The sequence below is a fragment of the Mercurialis annua genome, linkage group LG5, assembly GCF_937616625.2.
Source record: "Mercurialis annua linkage group LG5, ddMerAnnu1.2, whole genome shotgun sequence".
NCBI classification, from domain to species: domain Eukaryota; kingdom Viridiplantae; phylum Streptophyta; class Magnoliopsida; order Malpighiales; family Euphorbiaceae; genus Mercurialis; species Mercurialis annua.
Genome location: NC_065574.1, coordinates 4,392,532 through 4,415,746, shown reverse-complemented (window position 1 = coordinate 4,415,746; position 23,215 = coordinate 4,392,532). Strand labels below are relative to the sequence as shown.

Sequence of the window (23,215 nt, the reverse complement as noted above, 5' to 3'; positions counted from 1 at the left end):
ATGCAAAATTGATTACCAATTGAGGATTATTAAAACGAAATCATACATTTTAGAACAAATTAGATGAAATTAAAAGATTTAGACTTTTATAAAATTTTCCTAAAAAATTTAACCTTTTTTAATCATTTGACCTAAAAAGAATACTCATGTGTGGTGCACAACAAGTGAGTGACTAGGATGATGTATATGTTTTTTTATTTGCTACTTCGTCTTTTTATCAATTTTATTATTTAATGAAAGTGATAATAATTCATATGAATCATTTCATTTGATGTAAATTTAATAACAGGGTACAATAAAATGTATTAATTTTATTCATGTCAAAATATATTACAAAGAGAGTAGACTATGGCTAAAAACTAATTAGAAGTATGATGGAATATGACCCAAAAAATGTAGAGATTGACTAGCTTAAGCTAGTACATACATAAATCCTTGGCGAATGATAGATTCATAACATGTATTGCACTGAATTCACTCAATGCAACCATGAAAAAAGGACATATTAATCCACTCTATTTTGTAGTTATTACTGACTAATTGTTTGTGCAACCCTTGACGAAATTCTCATAGGCTTTATGATCTCCAAGTCCGAACATATGTAATCTGCAAAATTAGATATTAGAAGTTAGCAATTTATATAAATTTGATGTAATATATAAATGAAGTGCAAAAATGAAAAGAGTTCACTTACTTTGTATTGTGATATAGTATTGACATAATTTTGTTGGCTCATTCAAATCTCTAACACAATATCTACAAATTTTAAAAACAAGATAACAATTAATACTAAAATTGGCTGATGAAATAAGATAAATATAAAAGAGTAATTCAGAAAGAACATTACATTCAGAATCTGTCTTGTCCCATTTAGATCCATGCTCATAAGTTTTCTCCCTTTTCCCATCTTCTTTTTCCTTTTCCAAACTCTGTTTGTTATTATCCTCAATATATTTCTTCATTGATGATGCTCTAGAAGAATTTTGATGGTTCATCTTCTTGTGAAGCAATGTCCTCAAAAGCTGTGGATAAAAATCATGTTACTTTCTATTGTGTGAATTTTGTAGTCCATAACGGGCTTCCGATTTGAATGAAACGGAGATTATAAGCTATGTTTTGAGAATCAAATCGGACTGGCCGGTTCAACTGCTAACTGTAAATTAGTCTGGTTTGACTCTTTTCTAAAAACCAAAATTACGGTTTAACTACTTTGAACATAAAAAAAAACTACGTAAAGCAAATTTTTTATTTATCAATTAAAGCTGTAAATAAAGGATTCGAACCCACGACCTCAAGTGCATAATCAAGTGAATCAATAAAAGAAAAATGAAGGAAAATAATTGTGAAAGGTGTACCTTTTCCATTCTTGATTCTTGAAAAGTGTCTCTCAAACTAGGTTGTGGAGCAAACCCACTTCTGCAAACAAACATTTTGTTGAGAAGAAAAGATAAAGATTTCTTGCCAATATCTTTCTTTTTCTTCTTCTTTTTCTCACAAATATCTTTGCATCTTCCAAGTATAACACTAATCGTCCTCTCAATGTCCTCTTCATTATCATCCATGTCACTTGTAGCTGTATGACTGCTAATTCTTCTGTCAACTTCTAAACTTGATGGACAATTCAGAAATCTATCCAATGGAAGATTTTTAGAAACTTCTTTTTCTTTATCAGAATTTGGTTTTCTTGATAATAGCTTTGTTAGCTCTTTCTGTAATTTTCCAATCTCTTCTGGTGTGTAATCTTGTAAATCATCAGGTGAAGACATTACTTCTCTTTCTTCTTCTTGTTCTACTTGTTCAGCATTTTGGATTTCAAGATTTGCTGATGATTTTATTTCGTTGTTGCCGAAAGTTCCAATTGCCAATAAACCATGTGGCCAGTCACTGAATTCCTCTCGAGAATCCTGTCTCACATGCTCTGGTACAAAACAAGAAACTATAAGAAATAAAATCTCCGAATTAATTTTACAGGCTGCTGTACGCATGTTTGAGAGTTGCAATGAGAATGCTTACGAGTAGAGGATGAAACTGTATTAGTTACAGGTTTCTTGTTCCCTTGTTTACTGCCATTAAGCTTGTTTTGCATCCAGCCGAAAAGCTGCTAATCACCAATCAAGAAATAATAAAATCCAGTCAGAAACCATACACGAAGAACAATTTGCTATTGAACTAAGAAAGTGGGGTAAAACATATGCAGTTACTGAATTATAAGCCTTTTGCATAACGATTAGTCGATTACCATCGTTTCATTCGTCACATTTTGGAAACTGATCTTTCGTTGTTACACAAAAGGTTACTATATCAATCAGATCAAAAATTGCTTATGTGGTAACAAAAAAATTTGTGTGGTTATGCAACGTGTTTCTTGCCATATAAGCAATTTCTGGCCTTAATTGGTATGATAGCCTCCCGTTGACGTTAAAATGACAGTTCAGTTACCAAAACATAACAAATAAAACGATGATAACTGTTTTATAAATTAATTTAATAACCGTATAAAACTTTAGCCCGAGAAAGTGAGAATGCACCAACACTTACCTTCATTTTTGATGTAGATTAGGCAGCTTTTTTTTTTTCTCTCTTTACAGCTTCTAAGGTTCAGAAATGAGAGCAAAAAATGCTAAAAGATGAGGAAAAATGTATGTGCATGAAAAAGGCAACCACTAGAAACAATGAGAATTTGAACTTTAAGAGTATCAAAAGAGAGATGAGATTTTGATGAATTTGATGGATATATAACTAAAACTTGAGAAAATTTCTACAGGTTCAAGTTCCTAAGTACAGCTCTCACCTATTTCCAACACTTTTTATATCTTTCTATTTGTATTCTCTTCACCTTTTATCCTATACAACTAATATGCCTCTATACATCCACACATATCCCACTACCATTAAACACATTCCCCTTTATTTTATATTAATCTAAAAGTGATTTTAGTATTCGTCCTTTTCTATATTTTTTACTTATCAAGTACAATTTAATTTGAGACTTTACTGTGTAAGAATGAAACTCAGTTCGTGGCACTATTCTTGTCCATCCAATTAATAATATATATGTAAAATAAATATAAAAGTACAAAGATTAGAAAGTAGGTTCAATCTCTATGTAAAATTATGATTAATCTAACGATCTTAGTAGTGACACAAAACTGTTGGTCTAGATATTGCTATAGAATTGATCATTACTTTACTTTTCAACTTCAAGTAACTAATTTGATAGTACAACCATAAAAAAAATCGATAGTACTACACATATTGGTTTCCAGAGCCCTCTTCTTCTTGCTTCCTCAAGCTGTAAGGATAATTAGCATAGGCTCTACGTACCAGCGTATGCTATAATTGCATCATTTCGTTATGACTATTTTTCGGATAATTTTCACCCATAGTATAGAACTTTCGTCTCTTTTCCATAACATAATAAAAATTATTTCAATTGTAAATGTAAAATTTATGACTTTTTATTAGTACGACGAAAAATAAATTAATATTCTTTTGCAGTTTTTCTATCAAAAATTGCTGCAATGCAATTGATCTGCCAAATGGAAATCGCGAATAAAAAAATTACATGTCAGTAATGTTCATTTTTTTTGTACAAGTGGCTTTCATTTACCAAATCAACTGCATTGTAGGCGTCATATCAACATTTTTTTACGGAAAAAATGTAGTATGGATGAAACATATCTTTTTGAGGTATCATTTAATTTAAAGGAAATTTAAAATTATACATTAACTAAAAGAATTTTGGTGGGAAAGAGATGAAAGTTCAGAAACTGTGAGTAAAAATTTACCCTATTTTTCTATCAAATCATGAAATATTAAATCCTACATTAAGCTCTGTACTCAGTTGTATGCTTAACGTAATTTGGGTGTCTAAACTATGTACTCGAGAAAATTTAAAGATGTAGGGGGAATTTAGCAATTAATGGTCATTTTCCAAACAACTAAAAATATTTTATTGTAACAGTTTACATAAATACGTAACAAACTGAGCCCACAGACATAGTCTAACCTCCCCTTAATAAGAAATATAACATGCAGCAAGAGGAATCAAATAAATTAAGAGCTAATTCTGGTTAAATAGTAAATTACAAACATATTCCTAATCACTTAACAATCTTTTAAGATATAAAATATCAATTAAGCGTCTATACTTTCAAAAAGAATTGGTAACATTTTTTTCTTATAGCAGACGTCAAAACAGAAAGACTAAGGAATCGATGTATAAAGGATCATCACAGAATAAAGAACATATAATACACATAGCACCGCATGGTAATGTCTCCAATCCATCACCGACCAAATTTGCTCTTAAATCTTTTATTTCTTTCTGTTGTAAAGCACTAAGAATAAAATCTCAATATTCTATAGATAACATAAAATGATCCCATAAAGTAGGGAATTTACACTAATTGTACCCGAACTGTCATCTCTCTCTTCGAATCGTTCCAAAACTTTAATTGATCTTATGCTGTTTTCGTCAATTTTAATTACGTGGCATGCTAACTGAAGTCATATATAGACGTCTAAATTGCCAAATAGCGTCGCCCGACAAAAATTAAAATTTTAGGCGTCTATATAAAACGTCAATGTCAATGCTATGTCATTAATATTGAAAAACGTAAAATAACATTAGAAACAATCAAGTTATCAAATAAAAATTTAGGGACATTTAGGGTACTTAAAATTTATGGACGGTTTAAAAAGAAAAGATAGTCTAGAGACAATTCGTGTAAATTACCCTATAAATTATGTGCTAAATTGAACTTTTTATACCTATAAAAGATTTTAACTACTTCATTGTGTTTGATAATATACTCCATAATAACATTGGAATGGACATTTTGTATCAATAACATTCCATTTTTATTTTTAATATAATTTGGAAATGGAAAAAGTACTTAATTGGCACTTTATTAATATTTATTATTTTAATAGAAGTAAGAGGAAATAACACATCCGTCTCTTTAAGTAATTACCAAAAACAAGAACATATTAAAAAAAAAAAGCAAGATATTTAGTCAATGATCTGTCATTGTCGATGAAATAGATTCAGTTGTCTGCAAGAGACCATCGTCATGTGCATGCTCTTGCTACAAAGAACTAACAGAGAAACTCCTATGAAACCTCATTAAAAAATTTAGCCAGCTAAACATACTTTAATTTATATCACAGCTTTAGATTATTTATCTGCTTAGACATCTTATTTATAAACTTCCCAACGACATATATGATATATGAATGAAAATAAATAAAACGATTAAGATTTTCGGGCAAATTTTATAACAGTCCGTCCACTTTTAACTATTCTCCCTCAACTTCTATTTTATTTATATTTTTTCTAACTAAACTCGGCTCACCTTCAATCAAAATTTAATAACAAGATGGTCAATTAATTAGATCAGAAATTGGGACCGCATTACAAATAAAAAAGTTTATCGGCCCAAATATGACTCCAGCTAGCCTAGGGGTGTAAATCAGCTGAACCGAGACAGAATTATGTCAAGCTCAAGCTCGTGTACTAAACAAGTTAGAGCTCGAGCTTGAATAGGTTAAATTTTCGAGCTCAAACTCGAACGATATCCAAACTATTTGAGCTTGAATTTGACTATAGTTCAATAAAGGATAAAAGTAATTATTAAAAAAACCATCATATTTATGCATTTAAATTTTTTCCACTTTGAAATATAAAAATTCAAGACACCTAAATTAAAAGGTATATATAGTCAATATAGCAAAATATAAATATTATTTTATACATATAAGAGAGACTCGTTTAGACTTGTAATTTGTTTAGGATCACGAGTTTCGCGAGCCTCTTTACCAGATTCTCGAGTTCGGCTCGAGATGAAACTCTAGTTCGAACTCAAGCTCGACTTGACTTTTTCTAATTGATTTCAAGTTTTCTTTGAGTAGATCGCAAATAATTTGTGAGTAGCCCAACTCATTTACATTTTAAACTAGCCACATCATCAGAGACAATATGGTTACAAGATAAAACTTGAAAAATAATACAAATTAAAGTTTAGGAACTTCCTGGAAAAGACACGAAAATCAAGGGGCTGTTATTGAAAATTACCCAAAATTTTCCCATTTAATGGTCATTAGCCACCTCTTTAAATTTCTGTGAGCCCAGGTCCCTCAAAGACACCACTCTCTCACGTGATTGGTACATCAAATGGGTTCCATGTATTTACACTGTTAGGTTCTGACAGAATGGCTACGTGTCACGACAAAGTACATCCCATGATTTCCTGTCGGATCAACACGTATATAAAAGAGGCGGGTTGACTTTTCTACCCAGACACTAATTAGCTCCCTTGGTCCATTTCATGCACACCAAAACCACGAACTCTTTCAGTTAGCCCCGTCATTCTTCATTTCTTTGTATTTTGAATATTTAAGTGACACATTTTTTAAAATCACTTGCTCAACTAAAGCACATGATTGGTTCATTCTATAATCTATAGTATCAAGCTTAATCACAATGAAGCCACTTGCTTATTAATTAATATAAGTGCTTCGTCCTACTCTAATGAAATCTCTAGACAAATCTAAAGTGGATTCTAGATAATCTAAACAATGTGATTGGTTGACACGAATTTTCCTTGGACCACTTAAACCAACATTTGCTTGAGAATGTGCCGCCTTTAAGCAAGGTATTAATATAAAATTTATATTAGCATTTTGTGGTTCATGTGATTTTACGCAGGTGGATTAGTATATTTTACATAAACTATTATAAAAATTAACCAAAGTTTAAGAACACGATGAGCTCGATTATCACTATAAGATAAAAAAGTAAAGTTTTAAAGAGTTTTAAGAACACAATGAGCTATGTGTAGGATGTTCTTTGGTTTATAGTACTTAAAGCTAAAAGTCACCCATTTCAATGCTTAATTCAAAAGTAATTCAGATCAAAATATCCTATGGAAAACAAGTTTACGAAATCTCATATGTATCGTCATGCAACCCGTCATTTAAAGTAAATAAAATCAAAAGATCCTGCCAAAGACAAGTTTAACAAATCTAATTTGTATCGTCACGCAACCCGTCACTATACTGCTTAAAATGTAAAAGTTTTTATGCATGTAAAAAAGTTTTATGAAATAATATTACTTCCTCGAGATGCAAATGAGTTAGTCAAGGATCACTCCCACCAAGATAACAAAAAGAAGGGAAGAAGCCATGTGAGTGGATGCATATACAGTATATACTAGATGCCTAGAGTTTAGGAGCAAAAACTTAATAATGCAAAACTTACTATATCTGGAATGTAATGGAACTTAAGCAAAGTATAAAGTGACCTTGTATGGTGTGGACCTCTGGTAGCCATCATTGTTTGACTAGCTCTCCGTTCATTGGATCTCTTGCTTATTAAATAACAACAGGGTCCTGCATTTAAACTAAGCAAATGTTTCATCCTGCACAAATGTTCTCAAAACTTCATGTAACTACTTATAATATGTTAGTAGCATGAAAATGAAAATGTGTATCCAATGTCTCTCAAAGAGCATGAATAAACCTCCAATCCTGGCCGTTAATCAGGACTTTGTTGGTAGCACTATTCAATCTAGATCACAATCAATCACATAACTTTCATTTTAATGGTAAACCACGATCACTTATGATGTGGGGGGTTAATGTTGTGTTGCGCGGATAAACTAATGCAAGAATGTCGTGAATGTAAGTGAAATTCTTAGTTCATGTTATAAATAGTTGTAACAATTTAAATTCTATTAGCTTCAACTTAATCATGGAGGTGGCAAATAAGCATTATGCCACATTTAATCGTTATTCAAATAAGTCAGGTATCAACTTTCATGTTTGCAAGCAACCAAATATTGAACTCAATGATATTATCCAAGGTCATAGGAGCTCATCTCAGATGAAAATCCAAAAATCAATTTATAAAAGAGGGTAGACAATCAATGTTTTAAGCAGATTTGACCATAAAAGACACTGATACACACAAAATACAACTAAACTCAAAACCCTTAATGAGATAATTCACATATTAAAGATAAATTGAACAAAGAAATGAAAGCAGTATGTCTCAAATAAGAATCTGACATTTGTAGTATAGCCTATTAAACAAAATCTCCCTGCCCCACTAAAAAGGGTGAAAAGGCTAAGAAGCAGAAAGATGCAAATCTTGTCGAACTATATCAATTCTAACTCAACCTTCTAATTACATCAATTTTAGCCTAGTTGAATAATTGTATTTCAATTATATCCATTGTCCAATTTGAGTGAATATCACCCAGTTACATTACATACAGGTAAAAGTCATGTGATATTCACTCAAAAGGGCATTTAATAAAAATTGAAATGCAAATTTCCAAATCAGGTTAAAATTGACGAAATTAAAAAATTGGACTAAAATTGATAAAGGTCAACAGTATTTAGATTTTATTCGATGGTTAGCCCTAACTTTAAAGATGCAATATAGCAATCTTTCTCCTAAAATCATCTTTGCTTTCATGCAAAATGCTTTAGACCTTATTAGCTCCAACTCTAATTAAATAAAGTGAACATTCAAAGCAAGTTGATAAGATGCAACACAGTCTAGCTCATCGAATACAACAACTTAGCAAAAATTAAAATTATATTTGTAGACTTAGATTCATTCTAATCTCTTATGACTGTGGCAAGTTGACTTGGTTGTTCTGTAATAAAGAGTTCTGAGAATTGAGTAGTTGGCAAGAATGTAATTTGACAGTTGCTTTTCTTTATTCTTCAACCGTGCATGCATTTAATCATGTATCTACCTATACTTAGCACACAAGCTATCTTCACCCTAAGAATGCAGTTCCTCATATGATACACAAAACCAAATTTATTATATTGAGATAGAATCTCTGTGAACTTTGCACATTAACTCACTCTGAACTTTTATTCAATCCTGTAAAGCAAAGATCCTTCATAAGCATCTCCTTTCTTCTTTATGATTACTTTTTGTCACAGCAGCATTCTCTTGAATGCCATTTAACCTGATTTCTTTTTTGAAACAAGTTCTTTACACCTATTTATGGCTCACAACCAAAACCAAATAAATTTAACTTTTACATTCTAAGTCTAAGACCCATTTGTAGACAAAATTCAACTGAAAACATCTCATTTCATCAGTGCCTTCAATTTTTGCTAATGGAAACACTAGAAACATAAATCAACTAGTCTCACTAAACTATCTGCAATTTTTCAACATTCTCATCATGGTCGTTCATAAAGCTAAACTACACTAATAATCGGCTGACCTTAATACCAAAAGGACCTAGAGGCATAAACCTAGAAAAAACACCAGATATGTCACTTTCCAAGAGGTCCATGGAGTTTTAATTTGTTACAGTAGATACGAACCAAATCTAGATGTTTTGTAAACAAAAAGTCCTCTGTTCTTTGGAGTACATGGTGTTGCTCAACTTACAGAAAGACAAAAATATAACATTAAAAGGCATATATCACAATTCCACTAAACAACCCCAGCTCATCAGGTACTGAGCTCTTCCTCGTGGAGATGAAAGGTTTGGAAACATATAAGCCATTGAAGGGAGAGAGCAGACATACAATAACATGCAGTCCTCCTCAGTGCATTCCACTCACAGTTCATCATGTATTCCAACCGCCTCACCTATTAATAATCATACAAGCAGAAAACAGAAAATGACAAGTTATCACAAGCCCATTTTCTTTTAATTAAGAATGTAAACTGATAAGCATTAATGAAGTTCCTGTTTCTGACATTTTTTCAGTAATAATAAGCATTATCAAGGTTACTGTTTCCATTTTCCTTCTAGTTGTTAAAGAATGAGAAATTTTGGGTAAAAAGTCTACTTGTTTTATTAATCATCCAAATCAGTATATATACAAGACATGTGCCATGTCACTGATCCTAGTCTAATTGCCAACATGGCAGATGATTAAAACAGAAAAGAAAACAAGGATTGCCAACATGGCATAAAATGAGCGGGAAAACTAGCTAGTATAACTAACACACTAACTAACTAATTTTGATAAATATAGAAGCTCCAATAGTTTGCACTTGGCGATTCAAGCAACAAATTACTACCAACAGTCAGGACAGTGACTAGAAGTTTACAAGTTAACAAATTTAGTCATTTCCTAAGAGTTAACATAACGTTTGTCATAAACTCAGGGCAGCCATATACTAGGTTTGAAATATTAGATGGTCTGAATAAAGTATTCATACAGCACTCAAATTCCATGATAATGTATTAGAGGTTAACTAGAGAGAATTAGCAACAATTTTACTGATTTATAGTGCATGCATATCGCTGGGATGACAAGGATTCTTTAATCCAGACTGTATGTATCATCCAAAAGTATCAAAACAGGTCTGATGTTCAATTTGATGCCTAAAGAACTATGTAACAAATTAGATATAGGCATTGACAAGAAACATTAATAGTTAACCATACTGATTTGTAAAGGGCTGAGTTTCCACAAAGTTTTATCATTTTGACAGAACAAGAAACTGTTAATATCATCACAGAAAAAATTGCCACGACAAATAGAAAAATCCAAAGAAAACAATACCGACCTGAGTATATCTCTCCAAAGAAAAAGGAGATTTCTCTTTGAGCTGATTCCAATGAGTCTGAGCCATGAACACAGTTCTTTTCTGAGTCCAGCCCACACAGTGCTCTGATGCTGAAAATTGCCAGATTAAACAATCAATAGAAATCAGCAAACAGCTAAGTAGTAAGTTAGTAACTAGTAAAAAACACCAAAAAATGAAACACAGGAGCTTATGTAAAGAAACTACAATAATAGGACACAAATAACCTGTCAGGATGTGTAATCTTAGCTTTATGTGCATCAGTTGGTCCAATCAGAGCACGCCAATCTACAACCGCATTTTCTTTCTTCAATACCATAGCCAACACGGGACCACTGAAAAATGCATACATCAATAGTATCCAACATAATACAAAGGAAAACGATGATGGCAACTTTCCATTCTACCATAGTATTCACATCAACATGCAGAATTATAAATGCAGTCATATGCTAATATGACAAGAGACATATAATCATACAACTTGAATAAGTGAAAGCACGAGATTCATTACCATGTATCTAACTAAACTATACAATTCATAACTATAATTTGCTTTCAACCTATAAACCTTAATAATGTAACTCCAAATGTATAATCCAATTACTCCAAATTATTAATCAACACGACAAAACTGAATATACCTTGTCATGTATTTTATAAGATTCGGAAAGAAGCTCCTGGAAGAGTGCTCGGCATAAAACGTTGAAGCATGGTCTTCGTCAAGTTGGGTAACGATTTCCTTAGCAATATTGAAACCAGATCGCACAATCATCTCTTTTATCCTTTCGGTATAATTACCTAATAATCCATCTGGCTTTATCATAGCCAGTGTATTCTCCTCTCTGCTTTCATTGCTTGAAGAACTACATTTCCATAACAGAAGTACTTAGCGTATAAAATAGCTGATACAAAATACAGTTAAATCACAAAATTTAAACTCGTACAAATTGCAAATTACAATAAATTTCGTAATCTTTGATAGCGAATTAGCGATGGACAAACGAATTAAAACCCTAAGTTAACTGGTTACCTGATTGTGAAGAACAACGAAATCAGAAGGCAAATTAAGAGTGAGCCGGAGCGAACAGTCATTTGAAGCTGGACACCAAAAATAAAATTAAACAAAATAAGAAACAGGAACATCATTATCAAGTAATCATAATTATTAGAATCAAATACGGAAAATTAGCAAATGAAGTTCAAAATCTTAATGTCGCCACTCACCAAATTATAAATCGCTTTCTTGACAGTAATGATCGCTGAGAGAATCTGGAATCTTGATGATTTTATTTATAAATTAGTTTAGCAATTTGGTGAATTTTCTCGAGAACCAAACAGATGTTAGACACCTGGAAATAGAGGATGGGAAAGGCGGGAAAAGAAGAGAATCAGAAATTTTCAGGGCATGAAATGAAATGGACCAATGTAGAGCGAATGATATCTTTGGTAGAAAAGTCAACTCGGCTGTTTTATACACGTGTTGATCCGACAGAAGATCATAGGATGTGATTTGTCATGACACGTAGCCAACTATCATATCTCAGCAGTAAGAGCTCATGGGACCCATTCTGACGGATCATGCGTTTTTTGGATAATCGGAAAGAACGAGCTACTTAACAGTTTCCGGAATTTTTTTTATTTTGATAATAATTTTTAATAAAAACTCAAATAGTTATCAAAATTTTAAGAATTAATTTTAAATAAAATTGCTATCTTTATACGTTTTTTTTATTTTAATTACATCCTTTAGAACGCCTTTTAAAAAACGTGATTAAAATGAAAAAACGTGTAAATATGATCATTTATATGGAATTAACCTAAATTTTAATGGGTTGTCAGCTACAATATCCTTACACTTTGTAAGAGACTCGTTACATAAAAAATATAAAGTATAGAAACTTCAATAAAAATAATTATACATAATAGGTTTTTTTAATTAATAGATTTTTATTTGTCTATGGATATTTTGTCATTTAGTGCATTTTTAAAAATAATTTTTGAAACTAAATAAATACGTTGATGCTCTCTTGGAGCTCTGATATACTTTTAGAATATTGAAACACTAATCTGAAAGAGAGAAAAAAAAACTAAAATACTGAAATAAGAGATTGAGAAAAGTGTTGACACCACTCATCCACTCATATAATTTTTGTGTATTATTTCATGAATTTACAACATAATTACAAACATTCACACTCACACAAATCAAAACAGCATTTGACGCATTCAAAGCAAGCGAGAGCAGCACAAAGTTGCGAGAGAATAATAGTACATTGGTTATTCATGTGCGAACAAGTCTGAAGGAAGCACATGCAACAGAACCGTTCAAGCAGCCTGCTGCAACCGTGGGAAGCAGCCTTCATTATCATATCAGTAGCATCGGATGACTTCGTTTCTTCAGTTCCTGGAGGAATATTTGCTGCTGTTTCTTTCAAATCGCCGAACCCGACTCCTAGGCTCCCCAGAATAACAATGTTTTGCTTTCCAGGCTCATCTCTTTTAAGTGGATTAAATTTGTTGAAAACCTGATGTTGTGGACATTACATAACTAATAATTCCGACTCGTATTGTGTTATTGTGCGCAGTGTTTTAAGAACCAAACTAGACTGGCCAGCCAAGAATCTCATAAAAACTAAAAATCACTTGAACCGACCACCTTTGGCCACACTGGTTCTGCCACCAATTCGGTTGGTGTCATTGTGTGTATATGTGTGACTCAGTGCGAGAAACTCAACCGAAAAGTAGCATTCTTCCTATCAACTGTTTAAAAGTAAAAAAAACTAAGGCAAATGCATACCTCGTGCAGAGCTAGTGTTTCTGGTACTTTCTCCCCTGTATCAGTCTGATGCAAAATCATATGGGTATATTCAGATGGAACCCCACTTTGTATGCTCAATTTCGCAACCTACAATACATTGTAATTTAGATCCTTTTCTTTTCCTTTTCGTTTGATTTTCGTTTAAATAGGACTCGAGCAAAGTTAATACAAAACCTTCTGTTCAAGCTCTTTGCTATCTAACATCCATGCGTTAGCTGTAAGCACATCAATTTGTCTCCTTGCAAGTACCTGCAGAACTCAAAGCAAAAGAAATATAAGAAAACAACTCCAGCTTTCGTTTCAAGTGCAGTAATTTTAAGTAAGAAGAAACATTACTTTATCAAGTTGCACATCTTTTGCCTTTTCTGTTTTCAACTCTATAGTGAAACTGCTCATATCTGCTAAAATGCCACTAACTCTGACAGAATCTGGGAATTTTCCATTGTATCTGCCTGATACAGCTAATGGACTTCCCAACGAGAGGTCTGGAATTCTATATGGAAGCAACTGCAAACGACTCAAAAACGAGATAACTTCTCAGACATGACATCCAGAAATCAAATGAAATAACTGAACAACAGTCATTTTGAGAAGATTGACCAAATGGTGTACCTCAAGAAAATCAAGATGTTCCAAAGCATCCACAGTTACATTAGCTAAAATGAGTGATGTAGCAGTTGTAAATAATCGCTGCATTCGAGTATCAACTGAATCTGGAAGGAAAACCCAACAAACCTATGTATCAAATTGTTATCGTTAACTTAAAGTGCAAGTAAACTGGGGCATGTTTGTGTTCTAATCCCTGTCCAAACAGAATAGCACTAACCTGCATCGAAAGCTCTATCATGATGACCCCGTCCAATTTGTGCTAGCATTTGCAAGAAATAGTGGTTACAATACACACCTGCAAAACGCTTCATATAAATTAATAACAGTGCTGCCAAGTAAATCTTAAGTTCTCCGTCATGAATCCAACAAGAAAGATAAAATGATCCAAAACCTTACCTATGCCAAATGTGCATATCCGAGGGGAAATTGGTCCTCCACTTTTAAGAGAATCTTTTACAAAATTGCAAATCTCTCTCTCATCTTCAACAGTCCCATCAGTGATGAGGAAAATGAGAGGAACTGAATCCGTAATTTCAGCCAATAGCTCAATAGCCTAAAAACAAGAACATTGCACTATGAATTTTGCAAATGTCTCATATTGCGTAGAATACCTCATTTAGAAATGTAAAAGCGAAAACTTCACTTTTAAGACAGTTTCTGTTACAAATTTTCATTTATGCACACCTGTTTAAGTGGAACCATAATGTTGGTGCCACCACCTGGATCTAAATTGTCATTAAGCCATTGTTCAGCTTTTGATATCGTTGCTTTGGTCGCAGGCTCCATTACTTGTGAAAATAAATAGGTCTCCCCATTGAAAGCAATCATATTAAAAGAATCTTCAGAATTTAGTTTGGATAGTGATGACACCAATGCTGTCTTTGCATTCTCAATAGGATCCCCCTTCATGCTTCCACTGATATCAATTACAAAAATTACATCCTTCCTGAAAGCCTGCAGAAAGTTTAAAAGAAGGCCATACATTGATATTACCATATATTCTCCCAAACTGACAATAAAACCAACAAGAAAATTCCTATTTGGTAACAGATAATTAGGCAGTAGATTAGCCCCAACAGACCTTCCTGCTCTGGTTATATCCAGGGAAAAGGTAGAAACAGAACATCTGTCTCTCATCATAATCTCGCAAAATCGGAGACTGCAAGAACACTGCACCGAATAAATCCTCTGAAACAACCTGTAAAAACAGGATTAATCAGGATTTTCAGATAGATATTAAAGGGATCTCTGCCAATATGTTGATGAAGACAACAGATTTGTAGGTCTTACAGTGTATGAAAAATTGAAGTCAGAACTTGACCAAGTTGGCACTTCTGCTTCATATAAAAAACCGATTTTACCAACCTCGCGCCTTATTTCCTTAAAGAGTCCAAATAACTCAGGATCATTTCCTATGTATTTCATCACAAAGCTGATTGAAACATAAAGAGATATGACAATGACATACCTTAAGTGCATGGCTAGCACACTTGAACGAAATTTCTTTACGAACACCGGAATTAACATTTAACAGAATCTTTTCTCTCTTAGAAATTTTCTTATCAGGATTTACATATGATGGAAAACTAAAAGGTAGATTGAGACAGAATTCACCCTCATTATAGGTCAATTTCTGAGACCATGTCACTTTTACTGAGATTATTGTCCCTCCAACAATCTAAAAAAAAGTATAAATAAGTATCCTGAGAATTAGAGCAATTACAGAACAAATCACCAGAAAATATGATAAACAATTACCTGTGGAATTTTAAAGGTGTAAATGCTTCCTTTTAGATAACATCCATCTCCTGATTTGTATACTTTTTCTTTATCTTTATCTTCTTCTGCTAAAATTAGTTGGCTATGATATGATTTTCCAGGAATGCCAACCTCAAGACCTAGAATTGAACCCTGTTAGCCAAGGCATGCTTTGCTTGAGAATTTTAAAAGAAATTACTTCAAATAATTAAGCAGAAGCAGCAAACAGCAACTAAAGACACAGAACATGTCCTGAATTTGGACAATTATTCTGTTCTAATGTAATACTATAAACAGCAAAGACATTTGAAAGGTTTGGATAGATTTTCAAAAAGTTAAAAAGTTTGGCTTTCTTGGCACTAATAGGCCTTAAATGTATCATATTCTTGTGAATTTTTTAACAGTTGTAAAGTTTAGGCAAGAATTTTTTTTTTTCCCTTCATCAAAATTCAAAAATATTTACCGAGTCAAAATGCATTTCTTCTCCAATTATCCAAAAAAAAAATTAAAAACTAGCAATAAAAAAATAAAAATATTTCATAATCTGAAACACACAAAAAATTTCTAGCTACGCAGAGAGTATATAAAAGTTATAGCAGTCAATTAAAAAATGAATTATGAAATTGTCAAATTACCATTAAATTTTTGGCCTAATCACTCAAAAAAACCCTCACCTTTAATTTTTTTTTCAATTCCACCCCGACGTTGAAAATTTGTCAATTTTACCCACTTTTGAATTTTCCGTTTTCAATTGTACCCTAATTTTTAAATTTTTGTTAATTTTCTAACTTAAATGATGAAATCATTCAATTAACTAAGTTTAAACATGAAATTAAATTCGTTTTTATTCAAAAAAGTACAAATAAGTCCTTTATTTTTAAAATCTAACTAAAACCCATAATCATATTAACACTAACTTAAATTCTTAATTAATTTAACTAAATTTAAATAAATTTTAAAAACGTACAATTAATATATGCTAGACATGAAGAATGTTTTAAACAAATTTCCAAACGAAAAAGACGTTAATTTAATTTTTCAGGGTACAATTGAAACACAAAAATGTAAAATAGGGTAAAATTGACAAATTTTCAACGTCAGGGTATGATTGAAAAGGGGCTAAAAGGTCGGGGTTTTTTAAGACATTAGACCTAAATTTTTTTAATTCATTTTTTAAAAATTATCAAAACTAAAGGCGTCAATTGTGGCGTAAAACATGTTAGGTGTCATGTCCATTCCAATTTATCTATCAAATCCATAAGCTTATCTTACATCAACATCATTTATATTAGGCTTAATTCCTTAAAAAAACCCCACCTTGCACTTTTTCTTCATTTATACCCTGACCTTGTAAAAACACCATTTGTACCCAATTTTGGATTTTTATGTTTCATCTCTACCCAAAAGCATTATATTGTACTTTTTCCATTTGAAAAAGAGTTTAAAACATACTTTTTTCTATTTTAAAATATACAAATAAATCCTTAAACTTAAAAAATAATCAAATACATCCAAATAATTAATTAATTTTTTTTAATTTGATAAAATAATAAAAAATTAAAAAAAATTATTATTATTTTTAATTTTTTGTCAGAAATATTTTTAAAAAAAAATAAAAAAAAAAACTCGAAATATTTTTTAAAAAAATTAAAAAAATTATTATTATTTTTTAATTTTTTGAAAAAGATGGTGTTTTTGTATTATTAATAATATTAATATCTAATTAGTATATAAGTTAAAAATGAAGGATTGTTTTAAACTTTTTTTCAAATGAAAAGAGTACAATTTAATGCTTTTGGGTAGAGATGAAACATAAAAACTCAAAATTGGGTACAAATGGTGTTTTTACAAGGTCAGGGTATAAACGAAAAAAAAATGCAAAGTGAGGGTTTTTTAAGGAATTAAGCCTTTATATTAAGTCAGTTTTCTTCTGATTTTAAATCAATTAAAAATACAATATTAGTTATCCATCTAATCTTGCAGCTACTTAACCTCTAACAATTCAACACACACCTAAAACAATTAAATTATGAACAGTGATGTTCAAAATAAAATAAATATTTTGCAAAAATAAAAAAATGTGTTAGTTTTCTTGAGTTGAAGTAAATAAATACCTGGTCACCGATAGGAACAGCGATGCGACAGTCGCACTTTCGGCTAGTCTTAATACAATGCACGCGCCACTTTCCGTTAAAACTAACAGTAGCGTGATCCAGACAGCAATCAACTTCCATAGATACACCACGCATTTCCAACGGTATTAACGCCGGTGGCTGACACCGTCCATGCACATAAGGCTGGTAACTCGGCACGTCAGGATTATCAACAGCTTCTGGCTCCGGCACCACCGCATAAGCCATCACCGCCTTCGGTAAAAAATTATCCGATGATATTGTTGATTTTGACATAGCAAGCTCTGGTGCCGGAGCTGCTTCCCTTCCGTAGTAAATTCTCTTCGACAGAGATGAACCGTAGTCTACACATGTTTTGAATTCTTCTGCCATGGTCGGAAATTCTCCCGGAGAGGCTTTGATTATCCGGTGAGAAACAGAGGACTAATAAGGAGTGAATATTTGGCGTTTAAATATGTGTATTTATATTGAGTAGTAGTTATAAAATGCATGTGGCCGCTCTGGCTATCGAAGCTGAAAGGTGAAGGTTGAAATAAGATGTGGCATATATCTTTTTGGAATTTAATATTGAACCAATTGGTATTTTACACGTAATTTGTTAATGATATTTTGAAAAATCTATTTTATGCTGAATTTTCATTAATGTGAAATAAACACTATCAGACAATATATGTACTTTTTGAGCTTGATTCTCTGTCTGAGTAGATACATTAGTCAATCAAATCGGGCCAACCTTGCATAGCAAACATTTAATTTAATTTAAAATATAATACAAATAAAAATCGTCTAAAAATTATAAAATATCATGGATAAATATATTTTTCTAAAATTACAGCTAAAAAGAATAGCTATCACATCATCACGATCAACTATATATCTTGAACAAATATAATTATTATTAAATCAAATCAAATTAAATTATATATTTAAATAAATAAATTTTAAAATTATAAGTAATTTAAGTTTGGTTTTACCTTTTTTTTAAGAAAGTTTGATTTAATTTTGGATATAAGGAATTCAACATAAACTTAAACTTAGTTCCACTAAATAAAGTATGTAACTGTTTAAAAAAACAAAATAAGAGTAAAAGTTCATTACATTTTCTAGCGTGAGTTATATGTATGATTTCACAAAATTAAAATAAGAACACTTGTTCTGATCAATACTGTAGCAGTAAATTAAGTGTAACTTTTCATAATTAATAATGAATAAATTAAGGGTATATATTAAAGTAAAGTGACACATTATTAAGTGCTTTTAACTTATTAAATTGAGTGTCTGCCACTTCTAAAATATAAATATATTAGTTTACATTCTGTACATAGAATGGTCCAGGATCTACTAGTCTATTTACCAATTTGCTGCATCAACATCTTTGAATTTGTATACTTGACACAAAATCTCTACCTCAGGTTCTATCTACCAATCTGTATTTTCAATAATGTTTCACTAGCCCAAGTAGCTCGTTCTATGTCAGATCTGCATGAATGGTTTGATAATTTTTCTGCTTTTCTTACGAGCGAAAACTGGTCCTGATAAGGGTTATTATGCCTACTCATTCTTTTATATATTCGGTAAAGACAATGGAATTACATAATACAAAATAATTTACTTTTCTAAAGTTATTTTAAAATTAATAACTTTTATTAAATAAATAAATATAATTATATAGAAATTTAAACTCCAATTTCATAAATTCCCATAGAAGTGTTAATTAAATTGTTTGTTAATTATTTATTTATTTATTTATTTTATTTATTAATCTTTATATTCTAAAATAAAATCATGGAAAATGTGATGTTATGTAAACACGAAACCAACAAATATAAATGGCTAACCAGTCAAAAGATAATTTAATTAATATTCTTATTTAATAAAAAAATTGTTAAAATTTTAATTTTGAGTCTCCATGGGATTTTCGTCCATCTACTTAAATTTAAAAAATATACTCTCACAGTTAATAGAAAACAATATAAACCACATATTTGAATCCATGCATTCACTTATATTATTTTTGACTATTTTTGACATTAGATCCTTGCACCTTTAGTTGTTAATCAATCACTAAACCCCCTGATTTTTACGACGGCGCTCGCTAAACTCCCTGAATCTAAAAATCGGCGATTTTTTTCTTCCAAAAATGATGATGTGTCAACGATTGCTCATATCAGAGTTAAAACATTTGTAAGACATTTCAGGTGACACCTCACCAGAAATCTAAAATATGCAAAACACTCCAAAATTCAATTAAAAAAATAAAAAAAAAATCTAACTCAATCAAACCCAACCCAACCAAACCACTCTACCTTTAGATGCCGCCCACTACCGCCGCCTTTTTTCGGCTACCGCCTCCACGACCAAATTTTTTATCTGGCCGTCTCCTTCATAGCATAGGTCCAGATTTGTTCTTTATCAAATAACAGACTCACTGGGTCTGTTCTTGGTGAAAAAGATGGCTAACCGAAAAAATTTGGCTGTGGAGACGTCGTTTGTCGGAGAACGGTGGCAGTTAGAGGTGAGATAGTTTGGTTGGGTTTAATTGAGTTAGATTTTTTTATTTTTTTAATTGATTTTTAGGATATTTTTGATATTTTAGATTTTTATTGAGGTGTCACGTAACATGTCTAGCACATGTCTGACTCTGACATGAGCAAATCGTCAATTTTTGGATTCATGTAGTTTAGGAAGCGCCACCACGAATATCAAGGTATTTAGTGATCATTTTTAAACATCAGATAGGTTAGTGATCACATATCCAAAAATCAGGGGCGTGGGTAATTATTAGTGTTAATATTAAATCGATACACTTTTAGTTTTGAAAAAACATTGACCTCCTACTGCATAAAGTAAAAGTATACTTCACGTGTTGCTAATGCTATTGAAATGGGAAAAAAATTCGTTGTCATATAATTTTTTCTTTATAAAAGTTTAGCTCATACACTTTCATTTTTTTCGACATTTAGTCCCATTAATAGTTTTCATATATTTATTAGATGTTTAATCTTTTTTAAAATTTTAAATTGCATATATATATATATATATATATATATATATATATATATATATATATATATATATATACACACACACACACACACACACACACGCAAAGAGAGATAAAATAATTATAATATGTTTTATTTATTTATTTATGATGGTTAGATAAAATAAGCCATAATTTTAAATTAATTTAATAATAAATTCGTACACGTTCACTAATTAATATTTAAACTTATATTTAAATATTTACTCCTATTGACAAAAATAAAGAATTTGGATTTGCTTATACAAAAGAAAAATTCGAGAGACTAAAACTATACCTTTTGATTTGAATTAACATCATCAACAACCTCTAAAAATGTAAAATATCAATATTGATAAATAAACATATGGATCTAATGTCAACAAAGTATCAATGAAGGGACACAAATACATATCTTGTCTTTTGTTTATTAGATTTTATCTTTCTGGTCTTTTCTTGTTTATGCATCTATTTTTTTTAAAAAATATTTTAATTTTATTTTTTGAATTTTAGTTTCAATTAATTATTTATTTAAAATAAAATAAAAAAATATTTTATATTATTTCATATTGTTCTAACTTGCATTTTTATCATAAAAATTTCAAATATAAAATAATAAGAAGGCTATATTTAAATATTTTCACTTTATTTTAATAAATAACTAAAACTGGATTGGAAATTAAAATTTTATTAAATTAAACCATAAATAAAATTAATTAAAAAAATCGAATACTTTTAAATGATTGGCCTTTTTACTATCCAGCATTCAACCTCTAATGAGTAAAAAAATAGAAGTGATTACAGTCTTCGTCGGTTTGAAACCCAACAAAGAGACAATAGTGTTATCATCTCAATGATTCGAATCCTGTGGCCTTGTCACTTTCATAATTAGTCTTCTAAATCTTTAATTATAGATAAAATGCAACTTCATTATTCAAATCAACATAATTAAAATTAAAATGACCCGTGAATTACTTAAATAAACAATAAAATCTAAAACTATTTATGTTTAAACTGTTCCATGAATCAATAAAAAAAATTCAATAATTTAATGATACGTATATTTTTTTATCTCAATTCTTGTATGTTTACATCTGGATGTTAGAAGAAAAAAAAGAGAGATAGATTGAAAATATGAAAGTGGATCATCTCAAGTTCAATATCCGCTTCATTTTTTTTCAAGTCTATTTAGATATTTGACCTCTAAGCAAAAAGATAAAAATTGAGGAAATTAAATGTCATTTTATTTAAATGTCAAAAATCTAAATGGGAAAAAAATGGAAAAATTTTAAATTTGAGGGGAGCCATTTCCCGAAAATATATTTAAAGATAGATTAAAAAGTTAAATTTTTGATCTGTCAGTAAGCTACGCATTCAATTTTTATAACTGATAACATTTTCAAGCTGGGTACTATACTATAGTAGTACAATGTTATGATGATAGAGGTGGCCATAGAAATAAATGTAGACCACAGGAGTTGTTACAACTTTTGATTTTAATGACAATATAAATCCGTGATCGATTTGTTGTCTTTTCTTTCTGTTTAGAAAATGTTTAATTTTGCCCCTAATGTTTAGGACTAAAGTACATATCAATTCATCATGCAAATTTATTTTAAATACACCCTTAAAGTTTTCCAATTGACCCAATTATGCCCATTTTCAATCGGTGTTGTCACGAGGAGTTTATTGATTTCAAAGGTAAACATTAAGAACGTTTTTACAATATGTGTGAGTATGGAGCTATTGATTTCAAAGGAAAACGTTTTAAAATATAATAAATGTATAAAATAATTTTAAGATATTGGAGTGATTATTATTAATCTTTAATGATACATTTATATTATAGATTGTCAGTTCAAATAAGTTTTTGTATATTTTTTTAAAAAAACTTTTCAATTAATTAATTTGTCTTCACTCTAGCTGAATAATTAAGAATATTATTATTTGATACTAAAAATATTATTATAATTTTTTATATTGTTAACTGTTATTAGATTTTATAAAGTACAAACTAATTAATTTTTTAGGTAAAAATATTAATTGCTATTTTTACTAAAATATTTTAGGGCTAATGGTATAAAAAAAATCCAAACCTTTATGACTTGTTGCAATTTAATCAAAACCTTTTATTTTTGCAATAATATCCAAATTGCATTTTGTTGTTGCAATAATAGTCAAATTTATGGCTAAACTTGTTGTTTTCAATTAAGATATTAGACTATTATTACTTTTTGATGTATAATAATCTATACTATATATAAAAGCACGGATGGGGGGGGGACAGACAAATTTAC

The 23,215-nt window shown here is 30.6% G+C and overlaps 3 protein-coding genes across 6 annotated transcripts; all 3 read right to left on the bottom strand.

The window, feature by feature from the left end:
• Nucleotides 1-291: 291 nt before the first annotated feature.
• On the bottom strand, nt 292-7,392 carry LOC126682291 (protein NEGATIVE GRAVITROPIC RESPONSE OF ROOTS). 2 transcript variants are annotated; one of them, XM_056105800.1, is made up of 7 exons: nt 7,305-7,392; nt 2,539-2,591; nt 2,014-2,098; nt 1,356-1,918; nt 848-1,022; nt 695-756; nt 292-606 (listed from the first exon to the last, which is right to left on the bottom strand). In XM_056105800.1, exons 2-6 carry the CDS (start codon nt 2,542-2,544, stop codon nt 737-739), a joined length of 849 nt encoding a protein of 282 aa, XP_055961775.1. In that variant the 5' UTR covers nt 2,545-2,591; nt 7,305-7,392; the 3' UTR covers nt 292-606; nt 695-736. The 2 variants fall into 2 exon arrangements, with proteins under 2 accessions (XP_055961775.1, XP_050233864.1); XM_050377907.1 differs by lacking the exon at nt 2,539-2,591.
• Nucleotides 7,064-12,009, bottom strand: LOC126682292 (probable nucleoside diphosphate kinase 5). Of its 3 annotated transcripts, none has more exons than XM_056105802.1 (7): nt 11,804-12,009; nt 11,610-11,677; nt 11,221-11,442; nt 10,804-10,911; nt 10,559-10,668; nt 9,565-9,628; nt 7,064-7,403 (listed from the first exon to the last, which is right to left on the bottom strand). In XM_056105802.1, exons 2-6 carry the CDS (start codon nt 11,669-11,671, stop codon nt 9,597-9,599), a joined length of 534 nt encoding a protein of 177 aa, XP_055961777.1. In that variant the 5' UTR covers nt 11,672-11,677; nt 11,804-12,009; the 3' UTR covers nt 7,064-7,403; nt 9,565-9,596. The 3 variants fall into 3 exon arrangements, with proteins under 3 accessions (XP_055961777.1, XP_055961776.1, XP_050233865.1); XM_056105801.1 differs by having other exon boundaries at nt 7,064-7,392; nt 11,804-12,008; XM_050377908.2 differs by lacking the exon at nt 7,064-7,403 and having other exon boundaries at nt 9,287-9,628; nt 11,804-12,008.
• Nucleotides 12,010-12,687: 678 nt separating this feature from the next.
• Nucleotides 12,688-18,402, bottom strand: LOC126682647 (uncharacterized). The gene is made up of 13 exons (XM_050378385.2): nt 17,879-18,402; nt 15,765-15,917; nt 15,475-15,684; nt 15,297-15,386; nt 15,088-15,204; nt 14,691-14,960; nt 14,403-14,559; nt 14,224-14,301; nt 14,010-14,110; nt 13,734-13,904; nt 13,572-13,646; nt 13,377-13,484; nt 12,688-13,104 (listed from the first exon to the last, which is right to left on the bottom strand). Exons 1-13 carry the CDS (start codon nt 18,266-18,268, stop codon nt 12,760-12,762), a joined length of 2,265 nt encoding a protein of 754 aa, XP_050234342.1. The 5' UTR covers nt 18,269-18,402; the 3' UTR covers nt 12,688-12,759.
• Nucleotides 18,403-23,215: the final 4,813 nt, after the last annotated feature.

Bases quoted from the DNA above. Each gene is read 5' to 3' on its own strand.
- LOC126682291 (XM_056105800.1), bottom strand. The intron at 1,023-1,355 runs GTACACCTTTCA...TTTTATCCACAG, and splicing joins AAGAATCAAGAATGGAAAAG to CTTTTGAGGACATTGCTTCA. The intron at 757-847 runs GTAATGTTCTTT...TAAAATTTGTAG, and splicing joins GGACAAGACAGATTCTGAAT to ATATTGTGTTAGAGATTTGA.
- LOC126682292 (XM_056105802.1), bottom strand. From the start codon at position 11,671: ATGACTGTTCGCTCCGGCTCACTCTTAATTTGCCTTCTGATTTCGTTG. The intron at 10,669-10,803 runs GTTATTTGTGTC...GGCAATTTTCAG, and splicing joins AAGATTACACATCCTGACAG to CATCAGAGCACTGTGTGGGC. The intron at 9,629-10,558 runs GTCGGTATTGTT...GATTATTAATAG, and splicing joins CTTTGGAGAGATATACTCAG to GTGAGGCGGTTGGAATACAT.
- LOC126682647 (XM_050378385.2), bottom strand. From the start codon at position 18,268: ATGGCAGAAGAATTCAAAACATGTGTAGACTACGGTTCATCTCTGTCG. The intron at 15,205-15,296 runs GTAAGACCTACA...CTGTTTTTACAG, and splicing joins ACTTCAATTTTTCATACACT to GTTGTTTCAGAGGATTTATT. The intron at 13,485-13,571 runs GTTTTGTATTAA...AATGTATTGTAG, and splicing joins GCAAAGAGCTTGAACAGAAG to GTTGCGAAATTGAGCATACA.